General features: G+C 39.0%; 3 protein-coding genes across 4 annotated transcripts; all 3 read right to left on the bottom strand.

The window, feature by feature from the left end:
• Positions 1-1177: 1177 nt before the first annotated feature.
• LOC126799620 (uncharacterized) lies at positions 1178-2907 on the bottom strand. The gene is given in 6 exon segments (XM_050526857.1): positions 1178-1504; positions 2057-2100; positions 2419-2499; positions 2615-2653; positions 2655-2692; positions 2868-2907. Coding segments are annotated over 6 exon segments (342 nt in total). The 3' UTR covers positions 1178-1404.
• A 449-nt stretch (positions 2908-3356) lies between these two features.
• LOC126798131 (uncharacterized) lies at positions 3357-6825 on the bottom strand. 2 transcript variants are annotated; one of them, XM_050524976.1, is made up of 3 exons: positions 6579-6825; positions 6180-6312; positions 3357-6082 (listed from the first exon to the last, which is right to left on the bottom strand). In XM_050524976.1, the coding sequence occupies exon 3, from the start codon at positions 5971-5973 to the stop codon at positions 3655-3657; it is 2319 nt and encodes a 772-aa protein (XP_050380933.1). In that variant the 5' UTR covers positions 5974-6082; positions 6180-6312; positions 6579-6825; the 3' UTR covers positions 3357-3654. The 2 variants fall into 2 exon arrangements, with proteins under 2 accessions (XP_050380933.1, XP_050380932.1); XM_050524975.1 differs by lacking the exon at positions 6180-6312.
• A 6198-nt stretch (positions 6826-13023) lies between these two features.
• Positions 13024-13515, bottom strand: LOC126800055 (F-box protein SNE). Its single transcript, XM_050527338.1, has one exon. The coding sequence runs from the start codon at positions 13468-13470 to the stop codon at positions 13024-13026; it is 447 nt and encodes a 148-aa protein (XP_050383295.1). The 5' UTR covers positions 13471-13515.
• Positions 13516-15604: the final 2089 nt, after the last annotated feature.

The following is a 15604-nucleotide window of genomic DNA, read 5'->3' as shown; positions in this document are numbered from 1 at the left end:
TTAGCTCTTCCAAGTTGCTGGTGGAGGTGATTCGATGGTGGAGATGCAAGTTGACACACACCGGCGCGGCGATGGTTGGGGATTTGGAGCGTCGGAGCCGTGAGGGAGCACCAGGGTGTCGTCGGAGGAAGGAGGTGGCGTGAGGAAGTCGGAGCCGTGAAGGAGCACCAGGACACGGCGCCGGAGGCGGCGTTGGAGGCAGAGGCGGCGTCGGAGGACAACGGGAGATCGGCCGGGACCGACTGATTGCAGTGGAAAAAAAGAGACAAAGTCCTTTCGGATCTTTGCTCTGATACCAAGAGAAAAACAGGTATGAACAATTCTTGTATTAATTGTTTGATGATTATTGATGATACAAGTCTAGCTATTTATAGGAAATGAATTGGACACTTGCATTATTGCTAGCACCACCTCTAATGATGAATCTAGCTGTTCTATCACTATGAGTAACATGTTTGTTACTTTACACAACTCACACACAGCTCACTTATGCTAACACATTTCTCAAACATTATGGATCTAGTAACAGTTTGCAAGTGTGAATCACCATTTGCCTCAATCCAACTGATAATCATCTCCTAATTCCAACCTGACAATTTCACAGTTTCGATCCCCACACGTCATGAGGCACATACGCCCTCCTCATATACCTAGGCGAATCGTTCCCAACCGAAGGTTTCCAACCACTTGAAATCGAATGCAACGACAGTAAGACATGAGATTACTATAACTAGTATTACTATCAAATGCCAAGGGATCCAACTCCATGATGCCACCTTCGCCTAACCAATACAACTTCCGTTGTAGGTAATGCCACCACCATTGTCAATACTGCAATAATCACTAACCCTTTCCGGGAATGATACAACGAAATCTCTCCATTCACCAATGTCAGAGAAAAAGATGTCCATGCGGAATTGGAATGAGTCCCCTGGAAACTCATATATTAGCACAACACGGCATATATACTCAACATTGAGGATGATTAATCAATTTCTTCCACTCGTACTGGCATCTTGTTCGTTATAATAGGGTTCACAGACGAATCATACGTCTGCGACATGAAGGTTGTCGTGGTGGGGAGGAGTGGTAGGAAGATCAACCTGTTGCATGGTATGCAGATAAAAAATTTGGTAGTAATTTTCCGGAAACCACAAAACTAAAATTGATAAGAATCCTACAAATATGCCGTTATTAATAAATCCATTTTGTGGCTTTCATCCCCACTACACTTGAAAATTGATAAGAATCCTACAAGTATGTAACACAACACATTGACAACATGACTCTGAGAGCCGACTAATACTGGGAGTAACATAATCTCAAAATTGAAATTTATGTTCTAAGGAAAAGAGAAAGAGCACAATGAGTTTTACAGGGACTCGATCAGAGAAGCTAGAATTCTTAGAATAGTAAGCTAGCCCAAGCAGCGATGAAAGCAACCCCACCTAAAGGAGCCAATTTATTGTACGTCCTATCTTCGAGTAATGCTACAGTGTAACACCTGGAAAAGAAAAAAGAACACAGGTACCATATATACCAATCAAGACCACTTCGGATATAATGTGATAACGGAAGATTCATCAGAATAAGCACTTCAGTGAAGATTATTCCATCAAAGCAAACTGGACTTTTAGATATAACACTGAAATCATTGTTACAAAACCGGATCCAGCCATTTAGTTACTACAACATCATGTTCCCTCATGTCATTATTTGGACAATTCTGGGCTCTTATCAGTTTAACCATACCAACATACAACTCTTGCATTTATCGTTTAAATATATCTCCCTCAGAAGAGTACAAAACATCGAAGTCAGTAAATTGTGGTGCATAATTTTCAGAAAAACGATTGTGATCCATTGCAATAATAAGTGATTTCACCCAAAATGTAAAACCTTTCAAATTTAGATTAAAGAAGAGCTTCAGAGTTTGCAAGTAACTTGAACTCTGGAATAAACTAACATGCAAATCTACTGCTTTGAAAGGAAACTTAAAATATGTAAGCCAAGAACATCCAACTAGTTCAATAAGAAGCGGAAGAATGAGACTTACGTTCCAGAGAATGCCAGTATACCAGTAGTTAACAGGCCTCCAAACTGAAATATAATGACAGAAAGAGCAAAGATCAGTAGACCACTACCTAATATTCACCAACACGACAAAGTATAAACTGTGCCTGATTGGTATTGTATAAATGATTGTCTTCACAAAACCAAATACAATTTTACAACTCCAAAATATTAAGAAGACTTAAACCCTTTTAGATCATTGCTTGAATTTACACACATAGTAGCGAGAAAGCACCACCACTTCACCAGAATAGAAGAGCTATAAACATATGCTTATGAAAAGCTAAACAACCATAGAACAAAATTAGCTGAAATTCGATATAAAGGTTTCAACTTTGAACTTACGATAGTTGGGTTTTTGGTAAGAGGGGCTGCAAGCAGAGCTGCTGTGTGAACCAAATGGTACAGAGAAGCCGTTTGCCAAACCTACCAAACATCAATCAAATGCATAAACTTTAACAACTCCGATACCAAACAATCAAACACAACAGCTCAAATGAACAAAAATCAAAATGGCAAAGACTAAAACGGAAATCAAAACCTCTTTGTAAACTGGGTTCTGGGGTTTAAACTTTAAAGCCATGGGCACCATATGAGCCCAACCCAAGAGCTGCCACTCCTGTTTATCACAAAATCACAAATTGGGTTTTCTCAGATTGATACAAAACCACCAGACAAACGCAATTTAATACAAAGTCTTGACACAATTACATCTAAACAGATACATGATATGTGAGATCAAACAGAGAATAAAAATGATAGCTTTTATAGTATGAAATAAGATGAGATAGTACCAGAGACTGCAGCTACTTTGTGCCATAGTGCAGGATTCATTGCTGTTTCTTGCCTTGCTTGGTTTCCTTTCGGTCTCTCTCACCTTCTAAACGACCGAGTAGGTGCAACTGTGCAAGTCTTTATGTAGCCATTTTCGTATGTAAATTTTTAATGTATAATTTATTTATTTTAATTTCGTAAAACATCATATAAATCAAACTGTGCGAGCTTCAATTCCTTCAAACTTCGAACTTAAGTTTAGAATCAATCGACTAGGGCAATCAACTAGTATAAAACTACTTTCACTTTGTTGGTGAAGTTGCTCTTAAAAATGACTTCGTTTAGTAACTAAAATCATACTGGTATGGATGCTATGACTGTTTTATTGGTGATCAGCAGTAGAGTTGTGAGCATGCAGAGTAACAATAACAAAAGCTAATGCAGGGAAACACAGTAGGTTGGAGGCTTAGAGCAATCAGCAATGCAATAGAATGATAAGATCACAAGAATGAAGACCTAAAAAACCATTGCATTAATGCTGTTGATTTTCCAATCTCTTCCTGAATAGTATTACAACTCTCCTGGACAAGTCATAACTGTGGGGTAATGGTGTAAACAAACAGTCTCTAGAATTGAAATTGTTGTCACAAGGCAAGCATAGCACCCCCTAAATCATATCAGTTGGGGTCAATGCTACCCAGGTGTGACATATTTGTACAGTTAAACCTAATTTTGTCTAAAGAATGCTAAAACCGAACTCTGAAGCAACCAAATTTTCTGTTCCCTAGCTGCTTTAATGTGTTGCGCTTAAGCCTCAGATTCCCCAGCAGCATGAAGCAGCTTGTCTCCTGTTGCAGCATGAAGCAGCTTGTCTCCTGTTGCAGCATGAAGCAGCTCATCTCTTGCAGCATGAGGTAGTTCCTCTGGTGTGGCAGCATGGAGCTGCTCGTCTGGAGTAGCAGCATTAAGTAGTCCTTCTGGAGTTGCAGCAGGATCCAGATCCCAACACTTACCAGGTAGGTTAGTCTCTTCTGCATTGAGTAACCATGCGGGCACCTGGTGAGAAAAGCGCAACATCTCTCTTCTTGGAATCCATAGAATAGCGCTTCTGTCCGTATCAGTCTGGTATACTGACTTAAATCCAGCCAGCTTCACAAGGGGAGATACACAAACACCAATTTCTTCAGAGTAATCATCAAGAACCTCCACCATTTGATATTGGTGCCTCACTTCATCTGGAGTTGAACTGTCCCAATCTTTTGACCAATTTCGATACAGAGCCCAGATATCCCCACTCTTCGGGTATATCTGAACAATACCTCCTCTAGCTGCTTTCGTGCCACTCAAAATATGAGAGAAAATGTTAACATGCTCAACAACATCAAGGTGTCGAGCTCTAAAATTTCCACAAGACTTGGTGAACCCGCTATCCAGCCAGTTCACCGTCCCGAATTCACTATCAGTTTTAGAGCTCAAGTAAGTAATGAGCAACTTGAATGGTTTGACTGAGACCACTTCGCGTATCAGACAGTACAACCGTGGCATGCCATCTTCATCATATAAAGCCCATATTTGCTTTGGCTTGAAACATTCCTCTGACCTATCTTCGTCAAAGTTGTGGAAGTCAGAGTCAGGGACAGGCATGTTTTGGGGCTCAGGGTCTCTAGGGGAGTGTGGTTCACTTTTCATTGTGTCTAATTGATACCCTGAAGCTCCTCCAGATTGACACACTTCAACACGTCTTTTTGTCTTCTTTAGTGAAGCAGCAGCCACTTCAACTTCAACATGCCTTTTTGTTTTCCTTAGTGAAGCAGCAGCCACTACAACTTCAACCTGCTTTTTTTTGTTCTTTACTGCACCAACAGCAACTTCTGAAGTCAACTTCCTCTCTTCCAATTTCTTCGAGATTTCAGTTCTTGCCTTCTCTATCAGCATCTTCCTAGCATCAAAGGCTGGTGCCGTAGAGCATCGTCTGATGGGAACATCTTCTGGACAAGGAAGTTTCTGATCATGCCCAATGCTGCCATTTCCATTTGCTAGGATTGCTACTGAAGCAGATTGTGGTACTTTCTCATTATTCCCAACTCTAAAAGATGCTCCCACAACAAGCTTCCTTTTTTTCTCAGATCCATTGTGCTTGATTTTGGGTCGTTCATTATAGCTGGCAGACACATTCAAATCCACATTGACCACAGCACTCTTCATGGGACGTTTTCCATTCACTCTCAATTTAGGTTTTGGTCCAGGTTTTTTATTAACCTTTCCATTTGCCGGATAAACAATCTCAGAGGGTATGGCTGATGAAGACCCATGTGGGCTGACAACTCCAGCAGAAGTTCCAGAATATGAGCTCCATTGAAATGAAACATTTGAAATATATTCATACCCATGTCCACTATGATATCCGGGGGCACCATTTGTCGGGAACAGGGTACCACTGTTTGGAACATAGGTAACCCCATGATTTGAATGCCCATTACCAGAAACATATGGCCATGGAGTATAGGGGAAGGAGCCATTGGCTGGTGCTGCCCCAGATTCCACAGCAATAAAAACACCTCGACAATTCTTACACGAAAGTCTTTTGTTCACATACTTCCGGAGATACTCATACTGAACCTTGCAGGAAGTGCAGACGGTCCAGAAAGTGTCAAGTCGACTGTGAGATGTTGAAAGTCCACCAGTATGAACTGTAGAGTAATTTGGCTGATTAACTGCAGTTGTCAAGTGCTTGTTTCTCTGAATATCATAAAAGTTTCTCTTGGTAGTGTCAGACAACAAGGTCCATGCTTCAGAAACAAGTTTGAAAGCACCATCAGCTCCCACACATTTGTTCTTATCAGGGTGGAGCAACACAGCCATCTTTTTATACTGCTTCTTCACTGCGTCTTTACTTGAGGTAGGCTTCAACCCAAGAATCGAATAATGATCTATTTCACCACAGGATCTGTACTCAGTGGCGGCATAGACTTCAAATGTGGCAACCATTTGTGATATGCCCTCCAGGTCCGGATAGAGCGACTTTGCCTTCACCGCATAATTCTTAGCATCTATAAAGTCTTTCTCAGCAAATCGCTTCTCCGCGATCTCTTTCGCCTTGAGAGCCTCCTCTTTGTTAATTTCCATGTAGGAACTCAGATCACTTCAGAACCAAAATCTCGACACAAAATCTAACACGAATATATGCTTAACCGCGGCAACAGCCCAATTCTCATGCATAACCACATTTCCAACTCTGCAAAAACACAACCAAAAACATTTAGCATAACACCAACTAAAGCTACAACAATGCCAACAATCAAAACCAGAACAACAATTAACTCAAATCTCACCCACGAATCAACTCTGATCACACCAAATCAATCCAATTATGAACCGGTAATAACAATTAGACAGATTTAATCTTCATATCAAGCAAACAAAACCAAAAGTTTCGATCTTTATTACACATGAGAACTGGGATTCCTGCATCAAACAACAATACATTAAAAAATCCAAACTTTAATCCCCTTTCAGTTTCCTCAGTCTATTTCAAAGCAACCAGACACTCCCAGGTACCAAAATTAAACAAATCCAAATCTCCAATCCAATTACGAAGTACAAACAAGCACCAAAATCAGCTCATATTTCCAAATCCAGCCCCAAATCCAAATCCAAAGTACTAAACTCCACAACATAAACAATTCACAATCAAATTACACAAGTACAGATTGAGTTTAAAAACCACTCACTGAAATTTGAGCAGCAAAGGAAGGTGGAGAAGACCCAGATCGCCACGTGTGCACCGAATCAAGCACAAAGCTCAGCTACTTCTGAATCTCAGTAACTCACTGTAGCCAAAGCCGAGGAGACAGTAAAGTTTCCACCTTTAGGGTTTTGGGAGTGAAGAAGAGGAATCGTCGGTGGATTTGGAGAGATAAAGACGGCGAAGATCAACGGCGAGAAATGGGGCGATTCCGACGGAAATGGGGGACAGGATTTATTAGGTAATAAAAAAGTTTGGTATGAATTTTTTTTAATTTCAGTAAGAAGTAAACAGTGTGTTAATAGTATTTAATGGAGGGAGGATGCTGCCTTGCGTTATGGGCGTTTTGGGGTTACTTTTTTTTTTCTCTTATCATTTCTTCGATTTATGTTTGCATTGTTTGGTAGTGGGTAGAAGTGGACTTTGGGATTATGGTATTTGTTTAATTACATTTGCTTGGCTAAGATTAGTTTATAAGTTTATTAGCTAATAAATGCATTGTGTGAATTATTTGATAATTATATGATATAAATTTCGTTATTTATGATTAAGATTTATGAATTTTGGAATAATATGGTGCATGTAAAATGATTGGTTCTTGTCTCAAGTCCGATGAAATAGGAGATACGTACAAGATAACGAGAAAATCCCGAGTGATTACAAGATATAAATGATTGTCTCTTGTCTGAAGTTCGATAAGTTGGGAGATGAGCACAATATTGAAAAGAATATGAGATTTTATTGTTCATATTTGATCGGTTTATTGAGTTTAAATTTATCATTTTCGACTAGATTGTCTTACATTTTTAATAAAAGAAACCGTTACAAGTAACTCTGAACTTATAAACTAAACTTGGTAGTATGAGACAATGTAACTTGGAGATCCATAGAGTACAATGATGACATATATGAATCCCTTTATTATTATGAATTCAAACTTTGTCGTGCTATAAGTTTCTTTAATCAAGAATTTCCGATATCTAACTAGAAATGATTAGTTCTTTTTTGAAAACAGATGAAATGGGAGCTACGCACGATAATATTTAAGTAATAATATGAAATAATAATTGTTTCTTGTCTGAAGTTTGATCATTAGAGAGATACACACATGAATTATAAGATTTGAATTTGTTTTTTTTTAAAATTTAAAAATGAATAAACTTTGTCGTTGAATTGTCGATTAAATTTTCTTTCCTGTACAATGGGAAAACCGTTACTACAGCTCCGTGCATACAAAACAACTACGTCTTGTTTTATTGGGACATCCGTACAAGGGCGGATCCTTTAAGGGGCGGAAGGGGTTATGGCCCCTGCGGCAAGTCAAAAATTTCCTTTAATTATAATATAATTACACCTAATTATAGTGTATTTATTAATAATTATGGTACAATTGCATAGAATTATGGTTTAATCACTATAATTATTATATAATTGTGTATACTTATGGTATATTTAGCTTCTAAATATGGTATGATTGTGTATTTATTAGTATTTAAATCAAAATTTCATACTAAATTGGTCCTTATGGAAATTTCGGCCCATCCGGAATTTGGCTCCAAGTTCCGCCATTGCATCTGTACAAAATAATAACGAAACTATTTGAATTCATTCTTTATTTTGAGTTTTGTCGTTTCACTCATTTGTATCAAACTATAGTACGTTGACAGTTTTTCTTATAACATTTTTGTCTAACGAAAAATTTGCTACAAGTATACTGTTTCAAGATATAAGAACACTAGTATGACTAACTACTACTAGTGAATTTAGATATTATTGTTTGAGCCCAATTTAACTTTACCAATCTATCGCTCTACTATGGTTTATTCAAGCAGCAGCGACAAAACTTCCAAAATCTTTGGCGGTGGCCACAAAATCCCCCTCTCTCTTCCTCTACGTCCTATGGGCGACTGTGTTACTTTTGTTCTTCATGTTTTTCGGTGGTGACTCTGAGAACTTGAATTTGGGTCGGCACCACATTTGGCCAGAATCTCTTTGGTTTGACAACGGCGAATCTCAAATTAACCTTTGTGCTTCCCGATACTACTCCTTCTTAGCCTCATTTGGGCTTTGGATTATGGATCAAGAAGGGCGACACCTTTTTTTTTCTCCCTATGTTTTTGACTAGGATGATTGCTTCCTTCGACGAAGCTCTTGGGTTATGTTTTTTGTGGGGACAACGACTCAAGGTGGAGGCACGGTGTCTCGAGCATATCCTCCTTGTGGGTTTCTTGGATTTTTGTGCGATGCTATAGGTGGCGACGGCGTGATTAGCTGTGGCTTGTTGTTTTGGTGCGGAATTCGAAGCCTTTTTTCATTAGAGTTCTCCGATTTGGGTGGTGGGTGGCCGAGGTTGCACCCGACAAAGATTGGTGATGGCATCCATCAATTTTTGTCTCTCTTGGGCATGAGCCTCTAGAGTGATGGATTGGGGCTGTTGGGCCTGTAATTGGACGGGGTCTTTGGATGACTTGTAAGTCATGGACTTTAGATTGCAGCTTCATGATGTAGTTCAAATTAAAAAGTCGGCAGAGGTGGAGTTTTCTCCTTCTGCCGGAATTGCATAATTTGGATCACGTTGCAGTGTTATAATGGTGTAATTGTTAAAATTTACTCATCTTCTACATCATATGTCACATGTTTGTTTTGTGCTTCATGATTATGAAAAAATTTGTGAATCTTGGCTTGTTGGCAGTTTTACCTAGGGATAGCTAATTGTTGGCTAGTTTTACTTAGGGATAATTAATTTATATGAGCCAGAAGAAATAGCTTTTTGTCGGTTTTTGGTTGTGTTATCTCGGTTCTGCCTACTAAAATACAAATGAGTTTATGTTTTGATTAAAAAAAAACTACTACTACTAGTGTTGCTAATAATGTCTAACTAGGAGATTAGTATAGTGTATATTGTAGTAAAAATTATCTGGAGTAAAAGCTTGTTCTTAACAAGCTAATTGTGAGTTGTGATCAACACTTTACCTTGTAATTTGGTTATCCAACAAAATAAGGGTTCCACATCGTATGCACATTGCTCGTGTTCTATTCGGTATCTCTCAGAAGAGGAGAATTTTGCGGCATGCCACCAGTCAGCAATGCAAAGTACTTATATCTAGGCTTCTATCTCTTTGATGATCCTATAACTCTTACACTCTCGTGTATATATAATTATATATGCCTCTTATCAAGGATTGAAATTAAATCTGCAAAATTTACTAACCCTATTGTTATCAATTCTTTTCTTAAGATGAGATATCACTTGTTACACCATTATTGGAGAGCGGTTTCTTCCTCATTTACCTCACCATTTTTTTAATACATGCATCGATCATTAGTCCTTCGTTTATGGTAGGTAATTTCGTGCCGGATTTTCTCTTTGCCATCACTACTTCTTGTCTTATGTAGTTACTTAAATCAGCTGTAAGCTTCTCCTCCATAACTGAAATCTCTACCTCTTCACATGTTTGGTGTGATTTGGAGTGCTTCCAAATATTACTGCCTCTACTTCCTCTTTTCCTTGTCTGCCTTGCAAAGGCAACATTGTTCAGATTAAATCCCATCATCAAATAGTGGGTTAGGCTATTAGCTTCACATTAGTACCAAATCATGAACTTCATCTAATCTGCTTAATTAACTATTTGAGCTAATGTAAAAATGAGTTACCAAACATGCATGAATAGATAATCCACCAAGAAAGTCAGGCACATCATAAAGAGTAGGACTTACTGTGTTGGAGAGGAGAGATCATACATCTAAGAAATGACAAATAAAATAGAGATTATAAGTGGGTGAATAATAACCAATTGTACCGAGGCCTTTTGTGATTAAAACCCAACACTTGTGAGGTGGCTAAATTGGGACAATATCGGTACAGTTGGTCCATGAGCCACGTTTGTTGCTGTTTAACATGGTATCAGAGCGGGTCCCTCTCCACTCGCGCCTTCAATCTGTCATGGGCTTGAGTTGGGTGCCACTTTGTCATGTGCCCATGATGGGTGTCATTATCAAGTCATCGGAGGGTTTTCTGATTGGATAGTCACCAAGTGTCGTTGGTTACTGGACCTTGGTTTATTTCGTCTCAGTGTGTGAGATGTTAATCTGTCACGTGCAGACCTAAAAATTAGGTTGCACGTGAGGGGGCGTGTTGGAGAAGAGAAATACCACATTTAAGAAGTGACGAATAAAATAGAGATTATAAGTGGTGGATAATAACCAATTGTACCGAGACATTTTGTGATTAAAACTCAACACCTGTGAGGTGGTTAAGTTGAGACAATATCGATACAGTTAGTTCATGAACCACGTTTGTCGTTGTTTAACACACTGTACATTGAATTCTGGAGGACTGATTGTACTTCCAAAATAGCATGGCTACTACACCACATTTTGGATTGCAGACCGACTATACTACTATAATATATATATATATATATATATATATATATTCTGGATCATATATATGGGATAGCTCCACACCATAATATATCTGCTGCTCTTTTGCATGCATACTGATATATTCTCCATTTGGCCCAGGAAAATTTGTCTGCTCTTCATCTTTTAGCACAGATCGATACTGCACAGCACAGTCTTATTCCTTCATGGCTTCTAATAATTCACCCACGTGAAGAACAAGAAGGAAACAACAAAAAAAAGGCTTAATTTGTTTTCTTGATCGTATATATTGAGAATATATATTTGAACGTAACTTGCAACCTCTTCATACATTTTGCTAAAGAGAAATGCTTTACGACTATGCTGTATGCTAATAGACCTGATTGCTCTCTCTAGATTTTCCCGGGAAATGTAGCTTATTAATTATATTTACTACCTGGTCAGTTTCCTAGCTGCATGTATGTATGGATGGTTGGTAATAAGCATTGGATGATATAATCAGGTTATTCAGGTAGAAGGTAGTAGGGGAGCTCCAGCACCATAAACCCAAAATGGCTACTTACAAAAATGACACTAGCTAGCTATCTCAAAAATTAGCATGTACTCAAATAGTGTCCTATATCAACTTCAACTAATTAATTCGTTTTTATATGAAACTTTCAGTCTTTCATACTCATATACTTGGGCGATTAGTTTTGAGTTGGCTGGTAATTGTAACACTTAATCAGTTGCTTCTCATCACTCAAGGGTTGACAATCGTTCGCAAAATTACTGTAAAATATACTAAAATGTATTGTAGTCTGGCTTGATCCAGATGAGGCTGGTTGAAACTTTGGACTGAGAGAAGCTGTAAATTCTTCACGATGCTTAGCAATGTTGCATAATGAATCAATGATCAAGCTATTTGTTGGACCACCCGGTACGAGTATTGTAGAACATCAAGCTGGCTCAATTGTCCAGTCCCAATCAAACAATTAAGTGGCCCATATCTCACTTGCAATATCAGACAACTAAACACAGCCTATATCACTTAAACCATCAAATGCCCAACTCAGAATTGATTCTTTGTTTGGCCTATCCTCTATTCTCCATACATTGGCTTTCATAAACCTAATGTCCTTAATGTAATCTCTTCAGTTCTTGTCTTTCTAGGACTCTAAGTTAATGCCTTCGTTTAACCAAAAAAAGTTAATGCCTTCGTGCACACTACACTATTTGCCCAATTGGTTTTATGTTTTTCACTATTGTATACCCTACTAGATCATCCACAACAGTTTCATTTAATCGATCAACTTTATGAATATCGAATACTAGCTACTAGCTTGCCAGGTAAACCACATTTTGGGATAAAAACCCACCTTATACATAAGCTTATGTGACATTTGCCAAATAATTACTGTATAATGTTTTCATTAAATGACATAGTCGTGCTACCTAAATTGACGTATAAAATGCGCTTTATGTGAGTTTCAAAAATGTGATTCATCTATCATTAGTTATAACAAAATAACTAGATTCGTTCACAAAAAATATTAACTACGTTTAAATTCCATACAGGATAGTGAAGAGAAATTTGTAAACTAACTGCTAATCATATATGTTTGTGAATATGACAAACAAATCTCGATTATTGATTTATTTGGGGAAATTTATTATAGAATCTTGACTTGAATGGGAATTTCTTGGGGGTATCACGGTATGTAGAAACAAAAGGAAAAGTGAATCCACTAATTACACTTTTGTCACTACCAACCTAAACTTCAATGTCAATGCTTGCTTTACTAAAGATTCCAAGTTCCACAAGGTAATAAAAATTTAACAAATACACATCTTTCTTACATTTTCCTCAAAAGAAAATTACAATAAAGAATAAAATACACATGAAATTAGCCACCACCATCTCCCATTTTCTCCCCACCCAAATAATAATTAAAATAATTTTCATAAAGATTTAATTTTTATTTTTCTAAGGTAAATAAATCGATATGTATTCGGTATTCCTCAAAAAAAATTAATACCATCAAATTACAGTCAACGCATCTCAAAAGTCAAACGTTCACAGGGTTGCAGAGGAACATGAGTGACGAAGCCGCTGCTTCACCGCCGCCGAGTCTCCTCTCGTAGTAGTCAACACAGAACAATGACAGCGAGAGTTGCACCTCGTCTCGAGTCCACACCCGCCTGACCAACCTGGAGTCGCTGAGTCGACTCAGAACCGGCCGCACGCACACCATGTAGAGGCGCTTGTAGCCTCCCAGGGCCACCACGACAGGCCGCACGGAGGATGGAGGCGGGGAAGACACGTGACGGAAGCAGAGGTGCTCCCAGAGCGAGTCATTTCGGGCCACGGAGCACCAGAGGCGGCAGACGCAAGCCGCGACGCCGAGTGAGGGCCCGTCGAGGCGTTTGAGGACCTCGACAACGATGTCAATGTGGTCGTTGATGCAGAACTGGTTTCCTCTCTCGTTGTTCTCCTCCGGTAAGTTCTGCTGCATCGCTATATGTGAAGCTTTGGAAGTTCTGCAGTGTTGGTGTTTGTGGGTTTAAGTCGGAGAGAGAAGAGAGAGAGAGTTGAAGATGGTGAAGAGTGAAGGCAATGGAGTGTGTGTATATTTATATAGGGTTGCGCATGTAGTTATAAAAGTGGGGTTTAGCCGTGTAGGGTTTTTGACTTGCATGACATGAGAGAGAAGTAGAGTTTCTTTCGTTCGATACATCTGGTTACAGTAATGTGAGTCTCGTTTGTTTTGTTCACAAAATAATAGCTGTTGTGAATGATTAGGGTTTCGAATACGATTTTTTCTAGTCATGGGGTCTAGTCACAAAATAATATAAATACAGTTTGCTATGGACATCGGACGGTTCGTACCGTGCGGATTCAGCGATTTCGGCCACTGACGACGTGTAAAGATTGCGCCAACCAGTACAACCATACTCCATTCCTTCCGGCACTCCTGTATGTGTTGGTCGGAGCTGTAGCGCCGGTTCACGGCGTCCAGAAACTTCAAGTTTCTGAGTACGGTGCGGAGATTTCGAGATTCTGGCCGCCGTAAGCTGGCACTATAGTCTCGGCCGCCACAGACAGTAGCTCTGGGAGGAGGGAGTGTGACTGTGCTGGTCGGCATAGTCGTTGCACATCGCCGATGGCCAGAATCGCCAAATCCGCACAGTGCGAACTGTTCAAACGCCCACATCTGAGAATTTCTGTATATATATTATGCATTGTAGAGTAATGGATCTATATAATAAAACGAGAATGGGGAAAAACGTTGCATATAGTTATGGGGTTTGATTAGGGAGAGAGTCACGTTCAGAGAAGAGAAGAAAAATGTAGTTGAAGAGGGTATCGAGGGGGGAGGAGGAAGTGGCCAAAGGAAAAGCTCCAAGGCCAAGAACTGGAACCGATGCTGAATGCTGTACCTTTTTCTTCTTTCACTGATTTTATATAATGTTTTTGGGGTTGAGCAGATTTGTTGTTTGTTGTTCTTGTTGTTTTTTATATTTGTGATTGTGTGTGCAACTGGGAATACTTCAAGACTTTGGTTTGGGGCCGTTGGGAAATAAGTTTTGGAAGAACATCGTCTATATAGTTTGAGCCTCTGAGGGAGGGTCTGCAAAGTCTACGTAACTGCTAGCTGTGGCCGTGTGTTTGTATTAAGGTGTAGGACCATAAACTCTGTTGATGATAGGGTTCTGTAGCTGTGGAGAGTGTGACTTCTCTAAGGGTAAAGGACCCTTTAGTTAGGGTCATCTGTATGTCTCATTCAATTTCACGTCCTAGCTAGCCTCTTGATCGATTCTATAGAACAACAGACCCTTCCGAGTTCCGAGTGCTCCCAATTCAAACCACAAATTATTGATGGAACTAGCTAACTAATTAGTCTTACTTGTTTAGAATGTACAGTTAGGTTGGACCTTTTGGGTTGGATGACATTGATAATACAAGTTTATATCAAATTATTAATCAAATTTCACGACAAGATAAGATGGAAACCGAAATTCATGATAAATTTTGTCTTTTCTTCATGTGTGATCATATATGTTTCACCACTTTCACCACATGAAGATCTTTATGAAGATCGAATTTAAGTTTTTGACATGAATTGTTACAAACCCTTGAAGTCCAGTAATAATCTACATAGTTTGAAGCTTTGTATTTGAGTAATTACACTATCACTGTAAAAAAATTCTTGTGGGTTCAACTGAAATGCTAAAGGAACTTTTTTACATGTTGCATCAGATCCTTCTCCTTCTCCTTCTTTCTTCTCCCAATGAGCGTAGAGAAGTCATATCATAGGAGGTTGTGTTGCAGACCTTCCCCTGCACAAAATAATGTGACATTGGATATCAGCCACAGCAATAAAAAACTTTATAAGCAGATGAGGAGTCAAGGAGTAGCTATTTGTTTGTCTTATGGGGTTGGAATTTGGCTCAGAAAGGAAACCTCCCAATCCCTTTTGGACAAAAAGCATATAACCAAACTAATATCAAATAAAAATACAGGTCTTGGATTTGAGCCTTTGAGATTGACATTAGATTTTGTACAGAAAATGAATCTTACCCCACAGTGACCCCCTTCAATATTTTTAGAGGTGAGTGTTGTTTTGTAGTGTGTACGTTGGACTTGTT

This window comes from Argentina anserina, chromosome 6 (genome assembly GCF_933775445.1).
Source record: "Argentina anserina chromosome 6, drPotAnse1.1, whole genome shotgun sequence".
In the NCBI taxonomy this organism is placed as follows: domain Eukaryota; kingdom Viridiplantae; phylum Streptophyta; class Magnoliopsida; order Rosales; family Rosaceae; genus Argentina; species Argentina anserina.
The sequence above is the reverse complement of the archived record's forward strand: the minus strand, read 5'-3'. Positions and strand labels throughout refer to the sequence as shown.

Coding starts and splice junctions, on each gene's coding strand:
- LOC126798131 (XM_050524976.1), bottom strand. CDS start 5,973: ATGGAAATTAACAAAGAGGAGGCTCTCAAGGCGAAAGAGATCGCGGAG.
- LOC126800055 (XM_050527338.1), bottom strand. CDS start 13,470: ATGCAGCAGAACTTACCGGAGGAGAACAACGAGAGAGGAAACCAGTTC.